This window comes from Manis pentadactyla, chromosome 9 (assembly GCF_030020395.1).
Source record: "Manis pentadactyla isolate mManPen7 chromosome 9, mManPen7.hap1, whole genome shotgun sequence".
Lineage (NCBI taxonomy): Eukaryota > Metazoa > Chordata > Mammalia > Pholidota > Manidae > Manis > Manis pentadactyla.
The window spans coordinates 98510675-98529092 of record NC_080027.1 but is presented as its reverse complement, the minus strand read 5'-3'; the positions used below and the strand labels follow the sequence as shown (position 1 = coordinate 98529092).

The following is an 18418-nucleotide window of genomic DNA, read 5'->3' as shown; positions in this document are numbered from 1 at the left end:
CAAAATAGATAGGAAATGGAAACAACCAATGTCCATTAATCGATGAATGGATAAATATGAGATAGCCATACAATGGTATATTAACCTGCCATAAAAAGGAATGAGAGATTGATACATACTACAATATGAACGAACTTTGTAAACAATGTTAAATCAAAGAAGCCAGTCATAGAAGGTCGTGTACTGTATGATTTCACTTATATGTCAAGTATCCAGATGAGGGATAGAGACAAAAATCAGATTTGTGGCTGCCAGCGGATGGGGTAGCAGGGATCAGGAGTGATTGTTTAATTGAGCACAAGGTTTCCAGTTGGGAACTTGAAAAGTCACGGAACAAGATAGTGGTGATTGTTCAACATTGTGAATGTATTTAACGCCACTGAATTATACATTTTTAAAATAGCTAAAATGGTAAATTTCACTTTATGTGTATTTTACCACACACGCAAAAAAACTTCAAAAGGAAAAAAAGATTAACCTTGACGCCAAGGTACCGAGCTCTGAACACAACGCGGCCGTTCTGCAGCCTCCGTAACCTCCAAGGACCGGAAGGTGGGCTTGAGCCCTGGGCGGAAATCGGCTCCACCCCACGAGGTCACGCCTGCGTCGGGTGGGGTCACGCCTGCGACGGGTGGGGTCACGCCTGCGACGGGTGGGGGCGTGCAAAGCGTTGTGGGGCTCGTAGTCTCTCCCGCGTCAGAACACGGGAAACGGGAAGATCTTGTTTTATGTAAATCTATGTAAATATTCGGCCCTTCTTAACGAAGCCTCGCTTGCTTCCCTCGCTTCCCTGGCCTCCCTCTCCCTCCTATCCTTCCCCACCTTCTTTCACCGAGAGTTTGAAAATTCCCGCGAACCCGGCCCCCGAGTCCGGAACGCTCGCGAGAACTCGGGCCTCCGTGCCGCGCTCCTCTCCCCTCCCGGTATCCCACGGTCGCCTCCTCTATCCCGCGTGCGGAGCTCGGGCGCCGGCCCAGGGTAATGCGCGGAGCCGCGCGGCCGCTGGCAGAGCGCGTGAGGCAGAGTCGTGGCCGCGAAGTCCCGGAACCGCGGCGCCGGCTTCGGCTGTGTTTCAGCAGCTGAGCGTTCAGCCGCCTGCAGCCTGCGAAGGCTTTCGGGCGTGGGTCTGAGGCAGCCGGGAGGGCGGCGGCGACGAGCAGAGAAGCAGCTTCCGCGGGCGGAGGTGTGCTCCCTGCTTGTGACCGCGGTGTCTCCCGGAGATGCTGTGACGGACCCGCGCGGGAGGAGCTCGCGCCCCTCGACTCGGCGGCCGCGGCGGTCGGTCACCCGCCCTTGTCAGGTAAGGTCGCTGAGGAGCGGCGCTGCGCCGGCGCGGAGGGCGGTTGCGCGGCCTGGCCCCGAGCGGCTCGCTTCCCCGCCTCGTCTCAACCGCCAGCCCGCGCGGGCCTTGGCCGGGCTCGTGCCGCGCGACGAGTAATCCGGCGAACGCGCTCGTGGCGGGTACTGCGCGATCGAGTCCTGGTGTTATATAACCTCTCTCGGTCGAGCGACGGCACCCAGCGGCGGAGGACCGCGGCGAGGCCCACTCCCTGGGCCCGCAGCCGCCCGTTATTGCCGGGGATCGCGGCGCGCCCCCCTCGCCGTTCCTGAATGCGGTGGAAAAGCAGGCGGGCCTCCTCCCGAGGGAGCCCGCCGTCACACTCAGCCTGTCTTGCGTCGGCGTGTCGTCCACATGCTGCTGGTCCCGGCCATGGTTAGTGCAGGGCCGGGAAGAAGTTTGACTCGTGATTTGAAAAGTGTGGTGCTTTGCTGAGATGGAACAGATTAAATGACAGGATACCTTGAAGTGTATATTTGAAGTGTGTATTAATATGTCTTACTTTTCCCACCTGGGAGCTAGAGGACGATTACTTTTGTTACTGGTGGACTACGTGGGGGTTGGGAGGAGGTAGGTTAAATTGTTCTTAAAGCCAAAGAGATTCCTATAGCTGTTATTTTACTTCAGATAGTTTGAGAAATATTTGGAAGAACTTGGGTCCTTTAGAATAAAAATATAGGTCTCTTGGAAACTCTAAACTTAGGTTTATTCTGAAAATATCCTAAGAGCCAGTGGGTTTTTAAGAGCCTTCTTTGGTGAGCTTTCACTGATTGGGTCTCCGTGAGGAGAGAAGAGATTAGGGTAGGTTTGCTTATTTTGGCGAATCTGGCCAAGGATGACTAGCCCAGCTCAACTTAATGCTTGAGGGATGCTCTTCAATATGCTAAGCGCTAAGGGAAGTCCACATTCTCTCCGTACTGTAATTTTTAGTCCTAATGTTTCATTAACCTTGTACCGAAGTGTCATTTCGCAAAACGTCAATATAATTTTTTTTTTAACTTAAAGGATTACAGCAGTTTGGGGTTGGACATATTTTCACTTAAGAGAAAACAAAATATTGTTTCCTTTTTTTTCTCCTAAGCCTGAAAATTTTCAGAAACTCCTTTTTTTTTCTCCAGAATGAAGTCTGACTTCCCTAGATTAGGTCACCGGGCTCTACAGTAAGTCTGTTCTACTGTCCAGCCTCAACTGTTAACAAATCTATGCTTCAGCTATACCAGAATCATCCCGAATCCTAGGCCCATTTTTTTGTGCTTCGATGTCCCTTTTCTTTGCTCACGTCCCGGCCATGGTTAGTGCAGGCCAAAAGAAAACAGTCAAAAAGAAAAAAAGTAAAAATGCATATGAAATGTCTTGAAGGAATGTTTGCTCTCTTTATATTGCAATATGATTGTTGAGCAACTGGAGTTTTACTTTAGTGGAATTCAGCTGCTTTCCAGGATGTCTGTATTTTACCCAGGCCTGATTTCTTGTCTTCTTTGTTAGTATCTTTCCTAGTAATTATGTGAATTTTTTTTTTTTGTTTCTTAATACTGAAACTATACTTGGAAATAAGTTGGACCCAATATTAAGTTTTTTCTTTATAGTAGACTTTACTTTTTTGAAGAGCTTTAGGTTCACAGTAAAATTGAGTGGAAGGCACAAGGATTTCCTTCCTTCCTTTCAGGGAAAGTATACTTCTTCCCTGCTCCCACTCATGCATTGTTGCTTTCCCCCCTTATCAACAACCCCCACCAGAATGGAACACTGTTATAATTAATGGACCTGCAATCGATACATCATTATCACACAAAGTCAGCAGTTTACATTATGGTTTACTTTTGGTGGTGTACGTTCTGTGGGTTTGGACAAGTGTATAATGACATTTATCCTCTATTATAGTATCATAGACAGTAGTTTCACTACCCTAGAAATCCTCTGCTCTGCCTATTCATCCCTCCCAATCTGCTAACCCCTTGGCCACCACTGATCTTTACTGACACCATAGTTTTGCTTTTCCCAGGAATGTCGTATATACAGTATGTAGCCTTTTCATATTGGCTTCTTTTACTTGGTAATACTCATTTAAGTTTCCTCCATGTCTTTTCACGGCTTGACAGCTTCTTTTTAGCACAGAATAGTATTCTGTTGTCTGGCTGTACCACTGTTTATCATCACCAACTGAAGGACATCTTGGTTGCTTCCAAGTTTGGGCAGTTATGAATAGAGCTGCTATAAACATCCAAGTGCAGGTTCTTATGTGAACATAAATTTCAACTCCTTTGAGTAAATAAATACCAAGGAATGTGATTGCTGGATCAAATGAGAAGAGTATGTTTAGTTTTGTAAGAAGCTGACAAACTGCCTTGCAAAGTGGCCATACTTGTTTGCATTCCCATTAGCAGTGACTGAGTCCCTGCTGCTCCACATCCTCACCAGTGTTTGGTGTACTCAGCGTTCTGGATTTTGACCATCCTAGTAGGTATCTCATTGTTTTAATATGCATTTCCCTGATGACATATGACGTGGAACACCTTTTCACATGCTTATTTGCCATCAGTATATCTGCTTTGGTGAGGTGTGCATTAAGGTCTTTGACCATTTTGTAATTGGGCTCTTCTTGTTGGGTTTTAAGCATAATGCTAAGTTTTTAAAAATTGATTTTATTGTTTAACATTTCTATTAATGTCCCTGGTAGTATCTTGCCATCCTAATTTACCACATGTTTAGTACCTATTAGTTGCAAGGCATTGTAATCCTCTGAAATTAATGGAAATAGGACATGATTTTTTAAATTAAAGTATGATTGATACACAATCTTATGATGGTTTCACATAAAGAACACAGTGGTTTCAACATTCACCCATATTACCATGTCCTCACCCCCTATATCGCAGTCACTGTCTATCAGCGTAGTAAGATGTTATAGAGTCATTACTTGTCTTCTCCATGCTGTACTGCCTTCCCTATGACCTACCTATATTGTAATTGTGAATTATAGTGCCCAATAAGATATGGTTTTTATAGGAATTCATAGTATATTGGGGAAGACAGGCAAACACAAGTAATGGATTTCAAAAATCATATTGAGGATTGCTAACATAAAAGTGGAAAGGAGTGAGCTCAGAGATGAGCTTAAAAAGGAAAGGATGGATCTATCCAGACCACACTGGGAATCTATAGTCTTTGAATGATGGGTGGGACTTTGTCAGATATAGATGGAGGAGGGAAAAGCATGAAAAAGAATGAAAGTGCTAGGCAGTAGCAAACTGAAGAAGAAAATGGTTTTGGGAGCCAAGTTTTAAGGATAGTCTTGGGCTGTCATCTTATGAAGGACCTTGATTGCCTGTCACTGAGGGTGTTAGTTTTTCTGTGCAGTAGGGAGTCATTGAGGGTTTTTGAGAAGGGGAGTAACAATCCATCTGTGTTTTATCAAGAAAATGAACAATATATTCACTGACAACTAGCACAGTGTTCCTGCTCTGCCTATTTAGACCTTGGGAAGGAGTTGAAACTTTGTAAATTACTGTTTAGAGATTGCCAGTGCTGGCATGTCATAAAGCTTAATTTTGTATAATACTGAGCGCTGCTTAATGTGGGTTTGTGAGCATACATGTCTTTATATGAGATGTTCTTCTAATATAATTTTTAGAATTTCTCCTAGGTGTTCTTAAAATACTAAAATTCACACCGTAAATTTGGGATTTGAAAGGTCTTGAAGTCAATTTTTGCCCTGTAGATTCAAATGCTATCTTGTAAATTTGAAAAGCGTTTTCTTTGCTTCACTAAACATTTTTTAAATTCCTTTGTGCTGGGCACCATAAGCCAAGAGTCAGAGTATTCCCCTTTTCTAGAAGATTGGGTGTGACAGGAAGGAAGACAATTTAGTAGCATTTCATGTTACTACTAAGTGGTAGTAGAACCTGGACTTAGTATGATTTAGTTTGTGACTTTACTAATAGTCCACGTGGAGCCTGTGATTATTGTTCTAGTTGGTATTTCTCAGACAATAAGGACTTTGAGAAATTTTTCCCTTGACGTAGGTATCAATGCATTACAGAAATAATACCAATAGAACTAAGGGGGTAAATTCCTTTGACTATGCAGAAGCCAAATCTAATTAACTGGAAGGACTAAGAAGTGAATTATAAAATTGATACCCTAATCCTAAGAAACAATTTAATTTAAAAGGGGAGTGGTGAAATGAAGATAGAGGAACACTTAGGAAGGGGCTAATGTACTGAGGGTAGATAGGAAGCTATAGATTCAGCATTTCCTTTTTGTGCATAAAGAACATTTTAGTGTGGAGTAAGCATTTAATATTGGTTGAATTAATTAAAAAGTAGACTCGGAATTGATTAATTATCCATTAAATATGGGAGATTAAACAGGAGGATTACTAAGGAAGTTGAGCAGCTTTAAGCATTCAGATTTCTATAGTGTTTTAATTTTTAAGTTTCTAAGAATAGCACTCATTTAAATTGTTACAGTGTTAACCTTTTGTGGATGTATCTGAGCCACAGGCTGGATCTTTAGGGTACTTAGAACCTTTTAACACTTGAAAACGTAAAGGCATGGTTTAGTGCATTGCTTATAAATATCTGTGATGGATTACTGCAATAAATTGTTGAATTTATGTTGGCATATGGCAACAAAGAATACAACCCACTCACTGGTAAATTCAAGATAATAAATGTTTCACAAAAAATTCTACTTCCATTTATTTTAGATTGTTGATTTATTTAAATTTCATTTCACAGTTTTATTCCCTCACTTTTAAGTTTCTTTTTTACTATTTAAAAGTCTCATATTTGGGGATTTAGTGAACAAGTCAAGTGGCTGTCTCTCACTCCCTGAGATTAATGATTCTTCTCCCTTGAGTTTTTTCTTTCTAGACCATTGTCTTTTTTCCCCAGAAAATGTTTTTATTTCCATATGTTAATTATCTTTTAGGGGAGTCATTGACATAGTTGTTTCCTCAAAAATAATGTGTGCTGTGCTCCTTAGAATTATAGTATCAGTTGATGTAAAGATGAGGAGGGACAGGACACCACAGGACAGACATGGCATCAGTTTTACCTGAAGAGTTAAATTCTGACTAATACCTAGTACATACAAGTTTATTTATAGATTATAGCTTCCTCAGCCTCCCTGATCTTTTCTGGGGGTATGGCTTTTAGATATTTTATCCATTTGTAATTTCCCATTTCTGTATCATTAAAGGAGGAGGTTTTTGTTTTGTTTCCTTTCCAAAGGGATAGCTAAATTGTCTCAGGACATTATTTTAAGTGTGTAATTTTCACAATGTTTTGAAATTTTATCTTTGTCATAACATTTTCAAATAGTCTAGTTTCTGCTCTCTTTCTTTCACTGCTCTATTTCTCTATGTCAGTACAGTGTTTTTTGATCTTCTCAAAGAACCAGCTTTTGATTTCATTGATTTTTTTCTATAGTTTTTCTGTTTACTGTTTCATTGATTTTGGCTCTTATATTCCTTTTTTCTGCTCATGCTAGGTTTATTTTGCTCTTTTTCTAGTTTCTTAAAGTAGAAGCCTAATATTATTGGTAGGTCTTAAGGATGGTTAGTGCTGTCAATTTACATCTAAGCACTGCTTTAGCTGCATCACATAAAGTTTTATATGTCATGTTTTCATTTTCATTAAGTTCAGAATAGTCTCATTCCCCTTTTGATCTCTTTGTTCATACATGGGTCGTTTAGAACTATGTTATTTGTGTCCAAATATTTGTAAATTTTCCAGATGCTTTTCTGCTATTGATTTATAACAATTTTAAATGCAATCAGAGAATATACTTTGTATGATTTGAATCCTTTTAAATTTGAGACTTCTTTTATGGCCAGAATATAATATTTTGGCAAATCATCTGTGTGCATTTGAAAAGAATGTATAGTCTTTTGTTTGGGGCTAGAATGTTTTATAAATATCAGTGAGGTTTAGTTGGCCAGGCCAGTGTGGTGTTTAGGTCTTCTTTATCCTTAACTGCTTTTCTGTCTCACTTTATCAATTAAGAAGAGGAGGTGATGAAGTCTTCAGTTAAAAATGTGGGTTTGTATGTTTTTTAAGTTCTCTCAGTTTTTGCTTCATATATTTTGAAGCTCTGTTATTCTGTGTATTATATGTATTCAGTATATTCATGTAGTTAATTGACCCCTCTATCATTATGAAATGATCATCTTTATCTGTTAATATTCTTTCCTCTGAATTCTACTTTGATACTCATATAGCTGCTCCAGCTTTTTCTGATTAGTCTTAGCATGGTATATTTTACATTATTTTACTTTTCAACTTCTCTAGTCTTTTATTTAAACTTGGTCTTGCTTTTTTAAATTTTTATCCAATCTGACAGCCTCTGCTTTTTCATTGGAAAGTTAAAGTCATTCTGTTAGTGTTATTAATGTAATACAGTTAGGTTTAATCTACTATCTTCCTGTTTTTTAAAAAAATTTCTTTTCCCCTCTTTATACCATCTTTAGGATTAACTTTTTTTTTAAATTAAAAAAAAAATTTTTTATTAAGGTATGATTGATATACACTATTATGAAGGTTTCATATGAAAAAACAATGTGGTTACGACATTCACCCACATTATCAAGTCCCCGCCCATACCCCAATGCAGTCACTGTCCATCAGTGCAGCAGGTTGCCAGAGATCTACTATGTCCCTTCTCTGTGATACACTGTTCTCCCCGTGATCCCCCACACCATGTGTACTAAACATAATACCCCTCAGTCCCCTTGTCCCTCCCTCCCCACCCGCCTTCCCACAACCCTCCCCTTTGGTAACCACTAGTCCCTTCTTGGAGTCTCTGAGTCTGCTGCCATTTTGTTCCTTCAGTTTTGCTTCATTGTTATACTCCACAAATGAGGGAAATCATTTGGCATTTGTCTTTCTCCGCCTGGCTTATTTCACTGAGCATAATGTCCTCCAGCTCCATCCATGTTGCAAATGGTAGGATTTGTTTCTTTCTTATGGCTGAATAATATTCCATTGTGTATATGTACCACATCTTCTTTGTCCATTCATCTACTGATGCACACTTATGTTGCTTCCATATCTTGGCTATTGTAAAAAGTGCTGCAATGAACATAGGGGTGCATATGTCTTTTTGAATCTGAAAAGTTGTATTCTTTGGGTATATTCCAAGAAGTGGGATTCCGGGATCAAATAGTATTTCAATTTTTAGTTTTTTGAGGAACCTCCATATTGCTTTCCACAATGGTTGAACTAGCTTACATTCCCACCAGCAGTGTAGGAGGTTTCCCCTTTCTCCACATCCTAGCCAACATTTGTTGTTCTTAGTCTTTTCGATGCTGGCCTCCTTACTGGTGTGAGGTGATATCTCATTGTGGTTTTAATTTGCATTTGCCTGATGATTAGTGATGTGGAGCATCTTTTCATGTGTCTGTTGGCCATCTGAATTTGTTCTTTGGAGAACCGTCTCTTCATATCCTCTGCCCATTTGTTAATCGGGTTATTTGCTTTTTGGGTGTGGAGGTGTCTAAGTTCTTTATATATTTTGGATGTTAACCCCTTGTCAGATATGTCATTTACAAATATATTCTCCCATACTGTAGGATTCCTTTTTGTTTTGTTGATGATGTACTTTGCCGTACAAAAACTTTTTAGTTTGATGTAGTCCCATGAGTTCATTTTTGCTTTTGTTTCCCTTTCTCGAGGAGATGGGTTCAGGAAGAAGTTGCTCATGCTTATATTCAGGAGATGTTTGCCTATGTTGTCTTCTAAGAGTTTTATGGTTTCATGACTTACTTTCAAGTCTTTAATCAATTTTGAGTTTACTTTTATGTATGGGGTTAAACAATAATCCAGTTTCATTCTCTTGCATGTAGCTGTCCAGTTTTGCCAACACCAGCTGTTGAAGAGGCTGTCATTTCCTCACTGTATGTCCATGGCTCCTTTATCATATATTAATTGACCATATATGGTTGGGTTTATAGCAGGGCTCTCTAGTCTGTTCCATTGGTCTATGGGTCTGTTCTTGTGCCAGTACCAAATTGTCTTGATTACTGTGGCTTTGTAGTAGAGCTTGAAGTTGGGGAGCGTAATTCCCCATGCTTTATTCTTCCTTCTCAGGATTGCTTTGGCTATTCGATAGGATTAACTTTTTTATGATGATATTTTATCTTTCATTGGCTTATTAAATATATTTGTGTTTGTGTTTAGTGGTCGTTTTAAGATTCATAGTGTATATTTTAAGGTTTTAGTCCACCTTCAGTATTATAGTATTTAATGTATAGTATAAGAATTTTATAACAGTATGCCTCCATTTCTCTTCTCTAGGCCTTTGTGCTGTTATTTCATTTGTCTCATGTTTCATTTGTAAATATTTTATGAACTCTTCAATATATTGCTCTCATTTTTGCTCTGAATAGTCAGTTGTCTTTTAAAGAGAATAAAAATAAGAAAAAAGTTCTGTATTTATCATTTTTGGTTGCCTATATTCTCTTGTGTAGGTCCAGATTTCCATCTGGTATCATTTCCTTCTGCCTGATGGAATTCCGTTAATGTTCATTGTAGTGCAGATTGCTGGCAATTGTCTCTTCCACTCTTGTATGTCCAAAAGGTCTTAATTTTTCTTTGGTTTTTATAAGATATTTTCACTGGGTATAGAATTCTAGGTTGATAGCTTTTTTTTCTTTCAGAACTTAAAATGTTGTTCCACTGTTTTCTGACTTGCGCTGTTTTCACAAGAAGTCTGTCCTCACATTTGTCATTCTGAGCAGAGTGCTCCTTTTAAACTTTTCCCTTTGTCCCTTGATTGTGATGTATTATGGTGGAATTTTTCCATGTTTCTTGTGCTTGAGGCTTACTGACTTTGAATTTGTGGGTTTATAGTTTTCATTGAATTGGGAAAAATTTGGCAATTAGTTTTTCAAGTATTTCTGTCCTCCTTTTGGAGATTCCTATTACACATATTAGGGCACTTGAGATTGAACCATAGCTCACCGACGTTCTCTGCTACATCCAGTTTTTTTTCTATGTTTGATTTTAGAGAGTTTTTATTGTGGGGGTTTACATTCACTAATACTTTCTGTGTCTAATCTATTAATGCCATCCAATGTATTTCTCATTTCTAGAAGTTTGATGTAGTCTTTTTTTGTCTTTCAAGTCTTTCCTTAATACGTACATGCTTTCTTTCCTCTTCTTGGACATAAGGATTATAGTTACAATAGCCAATTTCATGTCTCATGTAGTTATTTTAACTTTTGTGTCATTTCTGTTTCTGTTGGTTGGGTTTTTTTCCTTATGAGTCGTTTTCCTGCTTCTTTGCATGCCTGACAATTTTAACTGGATGTCAGACATTGTGGTTTTAATTTCTTGAATACTGAATGTTTTGCATTCCTTTACATATTCTTGAGCTTTTTCTTGCAATGCAACTGAGTTACTTGGAAACAGTTTTACTCTTTTAAGCCTTGCTTTTTTAGACAGGACCAGAGCAGCCTTTACCGGGGCTCATTTTTCTCCCCACTACTAAAGCAATCTATATTTCTGACACAACATATACCTTTCAGCGCCCCATGTGTTATGAGGTTTTTCTACTCTGGAGCTATTTCTGGCCCTGTGTAAGCTCTGGGGATTGTTTCTCCTTTGCTTTCCCAATGATTCATTCCTTGGCCTTTGGTAGTTTCTTTACATGCTTATGCTGATGATATGAAGATTCAGGGGAATACACTGCAGATCTCTGGAGATCTTTTGCATCTCAGACTTTGGTCACTATTCTATCTGAAGCCTTCTACCTATAATCCTTTAGAGTTACCTTTAAGGGAGTGTCTCTTAGTAGTAAATTTAGTTTTTGTCTAAAATGTTTCATATTCATTCTTAAGGATGATTTCATTCATTAATATGTAATTATGTGTTGACAGCTGTTTTGGCTTAGAATTTTGAAGACTTCTGACTTCCACTGTTGTTGAAAGTCATTTCTTTTTATTTATTCTACCTCGGATTCATTGGGCTTCCTGATTGCAGAGAATTGGTGTGTCTCTGTAAGTCTTGGGATTATCTTTTAGAGTATTGCATCTTCCTTTTCTTTAGTGTTATATTTTGGGGGGATTCTGAATAAACATGTTAGATCTCTGTTGTCTGTAACTTGTAACTACTTATCTAACTACTTACATTAAGTCTTTTTGTGCTTCATTCTGGATAAGCTTTTGAGCTCTCCTCTTTCTACTATACTGTTTTACTTATCTTTCTGAGTTTTTGTTGACTACCAGGTAGGCACAAAAGAATTTATTGAATGGGTGCAAAAGAATATTTGTACAATATGAAGAATTATGGCAATGAATACCTATGTACTCACCACCAAGTTTTAGAAAAAACATTACCATTACTTTGGAGTCCCTTCTGTATTCCTCTCTAATCCAATCCTGATTCTCACCTCTCAAAGGTAACTACTACTGGCGATTTTGTATTTATTTTTGTTTTATCCAGTTTTGCCACATATGTTTGTATTCTAAACAATATTTTATTTAGTTTTACAGTCTTTTTAAATACTGTATTCTGATGTTTATCTGTATTGTTGCATGTAGCTGCAACATTCTCATGCTCCATTGAGTCTCCCACCTTGAGTTCTAAATTTAACTTCATTTTTCATTCTAGAAGTTCAATTATAGTTGGCTCTTGAACAACATAGATTTAAACTGTGTGGGTCCACTCATGCAGATCTTTTCAATAAATACATTGGAAATTTTTTTGGAGATCTGTGATTTTCTCTAGTTTAAGAATGTAGGATATAATGTCATATACAAAATGTGTTAATTGACTATGTTACTGGTTAAGTCTTCTAGTCAACAATAGGCTATTAGTTAAGTTTGGGGGAAGTTAAAAATTACATGTTTTTTTTTTTTTTACTTTATGGGGGGTTGGCACCCATAGCCCCCACATTGGTCTAAGGTTACCTGTATTTTTTTTTTTCAAATCTTGACCATTTTTCATTACAATTTTTAAAGTTTTTTCATCATTAGCAAGCTAAATCTCTGATTTCTTTAAGCATATTAAACATACTTATTTTCTGTTCTCTGAACACTTCAGTATCTGAATCTTCAAGACTGTTTCTGCTGTCTGTTGGTCATGAATATCATTGTTGTGTTTTGTTATTTTGACTGAGCTCTTTTTTTGGAGCATCATCTTGGAGAACTCTAAAGATTCTGGAACTTTAAGATTCTAGAGAGTATTTGGTGGTTTCTGTGGGATGCTTATAGCATTACCAGCCTTAGAATACTTTGTAGTAAATTCTTCCTGGTATTTTCAGATAATATAGCTTGAATTCTGGCCACTAATTTGTGTGACAGGAAATTTTCCTTATTGAGTAGAGAATTTTATGAGAGAGAGAGTCATGGTCAAAATGGATGGCTTCATTGCTCCTTGTCCTGCACAGTAGATGTTTCTCTCACTCACCTTTACACTGACGATAGAACCTTGTTGAGTTTATGGGGGCTTGTGAGGCATGTGGAGGTGGGTAGAGTCTCTTCTTAGCTTGCATTGGTTTTGTTAGCCCCAAGTTTTATCTTCTGACTCTCTGGACCTTAGAGTCTTAAAACAAAATCAGGGTCACCAGGACCGAATTTGGTAGCTAACCCTCAGGTTTTTTCTGTCCACTTGAAAAAACATGTCAAGCTCAATTATTGAGGTTATTATGGGCTTGGACATTTTTCATGATCCTGTCCCCTTTTACCATAGTGGTCATTTTTCTAAAATAAATCAGTTTTTCCTGTTTGTATGTAAAGTATCCTTGGAGAGTAGGTCAGGCAGTAAGATTAATTGTATTGAACCAGTTCCAAAGAATCTAGGAAATCATTATATCCTTCGAACATCTGACTTAATGAATCTGTACTCTCCTAAGGCTGTTTAGGAGACATTTTCTTAGCAGAGAACCTCAGACCCAGAAGCACATACTATGTATTTTATAATCAGATTTTGGCTTTAGTTTGTTTACTTTTGTGTGGTGACTTTTTCTTTTTTATTCTGGCTAGAGATAATCAAATGTATTACAGTACAACTATACCAAAATAATATTATCTTTAAAAAATACTTGCAGTGGAAGTATGCAAGACTTAACAGCACAAGTGACTAGTAGTCTTCTGCACTTCCCAGAAGTGACTATTCAAGCCCTTGGAGAAGACCAAATAACACTAGACTCTGTGCTTCGTGGAAAACTTGCTGCAGGTAATGTTGCTGAAGATACACTAATTTGATTGATTTGTAAGATAAATAATAATAAGCATAAATTTACAATTTCTTTAATATGGAATGAAAAGCAGAAACTTCATTAGAGTGGTCTTAAATAAGATATATAACATTTGTAATTATTAATGTAATAACACCTGCATATTCTAGAAACACATTTTCGGTGAATTGGGTAGGGGTTATAGGTCATTTTTCCTTATTAAAAATACACACATATCTTTTAGTGTTGGGTATCTATATTTAGAAATTGGAAATAATAGACAGCTGGGTTTTTTTTTTTTTAAGTGAGTTTCATTGGTGGTGAGAATGGATTTAGACCTAAACAGTCTTGGAGTAGAAAAATCTGATTGTAGGACACTAGGTGATACAAAACATTCAGAAAGTCTTATTTCTTAATTAAATTAATCTGAACAGGATCTTAATATATGGCTTATATATTAATATACAGCAGAAAGCCATGCCAAAGGAGTCATTAGATTGAGGGTTTCATTCAGTCTAGTGAAATGTACTGCAGAAAATTTTTCTAAGAGTGAATTTCAAAGACGACCTTCCCAGCAGGAGGCAGTAAAACACACAGAACAGTTACTGGGCTATTTAAGGTGCTGTTCTCTTGAGTATTAAAAATAGTCATAGCACTTAGTATATGTCAGGCTCTGTAACAACTTTTCATCAAGGTAAGTATAAGACTTTCCTAAGTAGGCACTGTCCTGTGTAGCTGAGAATCAAATAGGGTAAGTAACTTGATCCCAGTTACACAGACCACAGAAATGAATTTTGAACCCACACATTCTGGATCCCCAGTGTGCCGTGCAATTTCCTTCAACTGTACAGCCACCTTCAGCTATAATCTAGTGTATCCAGCTATCTACTCAGATGCATAATACACATCATAAATTTAATATTCATCTGGCTGCTCAATACAGGATCTGTTCTTGATTCTTCTGTTTTACTCACCTCCCAGTAGTTACTCATTAGCAAGCAAATACTTTAATTCTGTGTAAGACAAATCTCTAGTTAATCCACTACCTTCTATTCATAGCCCCCAGCCAAGCATAGGGTATCTCTCTGCATTTCTACTCTGGCTTCCCCTTGTCCAAGAATCTGAGTAACATTTTAAAACATAAATCAGATTGTGACTGTCCTACTTAAAACCCTCTAGTTACTTTACATTGATTGCAAAATAAAATCCAAACATGGCTAGTAAGGGGCCAATAAGAGCTTTTAATATTTCCTTTTATTATGGGAGTTATGTCTTCTTAGATTTTGAGCTCCTTAGGGGCAGAATCATGTGTTATATTTTATAACTCCTGTAGCACCTAGTTAACTTTTATTATACTATACCTTTAGAGTTAGACAGTCTTGGGATCCACTTTTGGCTCTGGTATTTGTAGCCATGTAGCTTGTGTAAGTTACTTAAAAGTGTGAAAGTTTGATGGCCTTATCTCTGTATTGAGATGTGGTGAGGAATAAATAAGATAATGTAAGCACATAGCATGGTGCTTTACTGTGATGGTTGGTTTATTATTCGGTAGTGGGTCAGTTTGTCTTACTGATTTATGGACCACTGTGATCTATAAATGCTTGGATTTCAATTTGGAGATAACCTGTAAAGTTTTCCATAATGAACTGTATTATATGTGTAAAAGATCTGACTGCTGTTTAGTTTTGTTGTATTATGCAATATTAAATAAGCACCATTTTGTTTTTTTCTTCTAGGAAAAAACGGACTTGCTTGCTTAGCCTGTGGTCCACAACTTGAGGTAGTAAACTCTCTAACAGGAGAGCGGTTGTCTGCATATAGGTTCAGTGAAGTGAATGAACAGCCTCCTATAGTCCTAGCTGTGAAAGAATTCTCTTGGCAGAAGAGAGCTGGATTGTTAATCGGCTTGGAAGAAGCGGACGGGAGTGTTCTCTGCCTTTATGACATTAGTATATCAAGAGTGGTTAAAGCAGTTGTTCTTCCTGGAAGGGTAAGTACTGTTTAAGATATGAACATTCTGCTTTCAAAACTGAACCCCTACTGGTTATACAGGTGTGTTCACTTTGTGAAGATTTAGTGAGTTACACGTATGTAATTAGATTACTTTTACATAAGTATTATTTTTCATTAAAAAGTTCAAAATAAAGAAAGAGGCTAAAGATATATTACCAAAGCCATTTAAATCTAAAATATAACTTATTCTTGGTTAGAAAATTACAAAGTAAAAGTAGTGATTATATGTAGTGTTCTTATATTTTATGAGGACATGGAAAGTTTATAAAAATATTATTACTGTGGCTTTTTTCCTTTTCTCTGGTTTTTTTCTCTTAATTTGAGACTTTAGCCTTCGCTCAATATGGAAAACAGGTCATCATTGTTTAAGATTTTAATAGTATATTTAAATAGTAGTAGTTCATTCATAATCACCGTGTATTAATTCTAATATATGTATGCCTTCCATATGCCAGACATTACCCAGTAGTAATTATAAAAATACTTTGAATTCAAGTTGTTTCATCAGCAGACTTACTGTTTTTCTATACGTGGGGAGAAAATATATACACTCACAAATACACACATACATAAATATAAAATGATAGAAGAGCAGAATCCTTCCTCTACATGATGGAGGAAAAAAGTATACACTTAGTTACAAAAACATACATATGTGTGTATTATATATAGTCATAGAATCGAATTTTTTAAAGTTAAAAGAGAGCTTAGTGACAAAATAGTGTATTTTTACAGTTGAGAAAATTGACCCAATGGGCTAATGCGGGGGTTGAAAGTAGTTTATAGTATGGTATCTTGTGTATTCTTGCCAGTGGTTATGATTTTAATGATAGAATTAACTTAGTAATTTATTGAGTGCTTACTGTAAATCAAACTATGTGCTAGATTTCGGAGATAAATAGATGAATTGAACTTGGTCCATGCTGCCCAAAAGCTTATGGTCTTATGGGAGAAGACATAATAAGATTACAGCATAAATATAATGCATACTTTGATAAATTCAAGCATTTGGAACATGGAGAACACCTGGATAATTTCTACTCAGAGGTTGGACATTTCGGGCAAAGAGACCAATATGTAAAGAGTTACAGTATATGGACATTTGGGAAATTAGGCTTACTTAGAATAGGTGGGGAGAGGAGAAGTAAGTAGGAGCCAGAAATGGTTAGGATTAAGGTTATGAATGGCCTTGCCATTAGGGGCCTCCTGCTAAAGTCTGTGGTAAAATCATTAAAGCAGAACTCTAATGTAAAAACCTCCTTGGACTAGGGTAATTCAGGTAAATAATGATGAACTGAATGAAGGAAAGGGACACATTGAAAAATATATTCAGGAGATAACATGGACAAGACTTCTTAATCATTGGATAAGAGTAATAATTAAGGACCAAGAGTCAGGTAAGTTCTTCCTGGTTGCTCAGTTGGGGGACGATCAGTATGACTTGGAAAAGGGAACATAGGAGAAGGAAAAGATTGGTAGATAGATACCTTCAAATAAGTTCAGTCAGTTAGCTGTTTTTGGCTAGGGGACAGTATCTCCTCTTAAATTTGCTTGCTTTTAACTGCCTTATTTTAAAATTAAGTAGCACTATTTGTGTGAAGAATGCAAACTGAGACAACTTTCTTACCTCTCATTAAGGGAATTGAAGAGAATGTTCTTTAATATTCATAGACATTATTACCATAATTTAGAACAGGAAGGTAATCCATGAAATTACAGCTTTCAGAACTGGAAACACTGGGATGTTTTGTGTACTAATGAAATATATAGACAGAGCCAGGCTTTAGTCTGCAATAATATGTTATAGATTGAAACAAACTTCAATCTTATGTAATGCATAAACCATTGATAATACATTTCCTATTTTTTTTCTAGGACATTCAACAGTATTATAGTGGAAATCACCAACTACTTAATTCTCATATCACATCTAATTATTTTTTGTGAATTAATAGGAAACAGAAGGAAAGCGAAGTATAAAATAAGGGCTATTAGGTACAGACATTTAAAGAGTGAACAGTAAATTTTTCTAGAATTTATTTTTACTCTTTTTTATGACAAGAGTGTATTTATATTTAGTCTTAGAGTAGCTGGTTAAGATTTATAGTGAGAAAAATATGGATTTGAGTTTTTACACTTATGTGTGACTTGTGAAACTCAGCTAAACTTTCTAGGCCTCAGTGTTTCATCTTTAAACAGATAGAATTTTATATAGTCTAATACCAAAGTCCAGTGTCAATATCATGAAACTTAAATGAGCCAGTGAGCACAATGTCTGATGTATAATAAGCTCCCAATAAACAGCAATTATTATTCCAACTGTGGAATTTTTTATGTATTAAAATAGGGGTGTGATTTCTATTATATCTGAAGACTTCATTATGTTACTCAGATAAGTATCAAATGCAGATTTATAACTATATAAGAAAATGTTTAAGTCTACTATCCTGCTTTAACCTCAAAATTTGTTGTGTTTTTAATTGTATTTTCTCACTTTGTGTAAGAAAAGCAAATAATATATTCTGCTTTCTAGGTAACAGCTATTGAACCTATAATTAACCATGGAGGAGCCAGTGCAAGCACACAGCATTTACACCCAAGTCTGAGATGGCTTTTTGGTGTGGCAGCTGTGGGCACTGATGTTGGACAGATCCTTCTTGTTGACCTGTGTTTAGATGACTTGACATGCAGTCAGAATGAAGTAGAGGCATCAGGTAATTAGTCATTCTTGTGCTTAAAGCCCACAGTTGAGCACCTAAATAGTCTCATGCAATGGATTGCTTGTTTAAAATGATCCAAAATTTTTATATGAAAACTTCTTTATGTATCTTTTTTCTTTTATTGTTTAGACCTATTGTTTTGGGTACTGTAACTACTTGCGTGGGT

The 18418-nt window shown here is 37.2% G+C and overlaps 1 protein-coding gene across 3 annotated transcripts in view; it reads left to right on the top strand.

The window, feature by feature from the left end:
• Window positions 1–916: 916 nt before the first annotated feature.
• The window catches only part of AHCTF1 (AT-hook containing transcription factor 1), an 80228-nt gene continuing 62726 nt past the window's right edge, over window positions 917–18418 (top strand). For all 3 annotated transcript variants that reach the window (XM_036918398.2, XM_057507865.1, XM_036918397.2), the window contains exons 1-4: window positions 917–1300; window positions 13391–13518; window positions 15256–15509; window positions 18066–18246. In XM_036918398.2, coding sequence (XP_036774293.2) covers window positions 13398–13518; window positions 15256–15509; window positions 18066–18246 — 556 coding nt within the window. In that variant the 5' untranslated portion in view covers window positions 917–1300; window positions 13391–13397. The remainder of the gene's footprint in view (window positions 1301–13390; window positions 13519–15255; window positions 15510–18065; window positions 18247–18418) is intronic.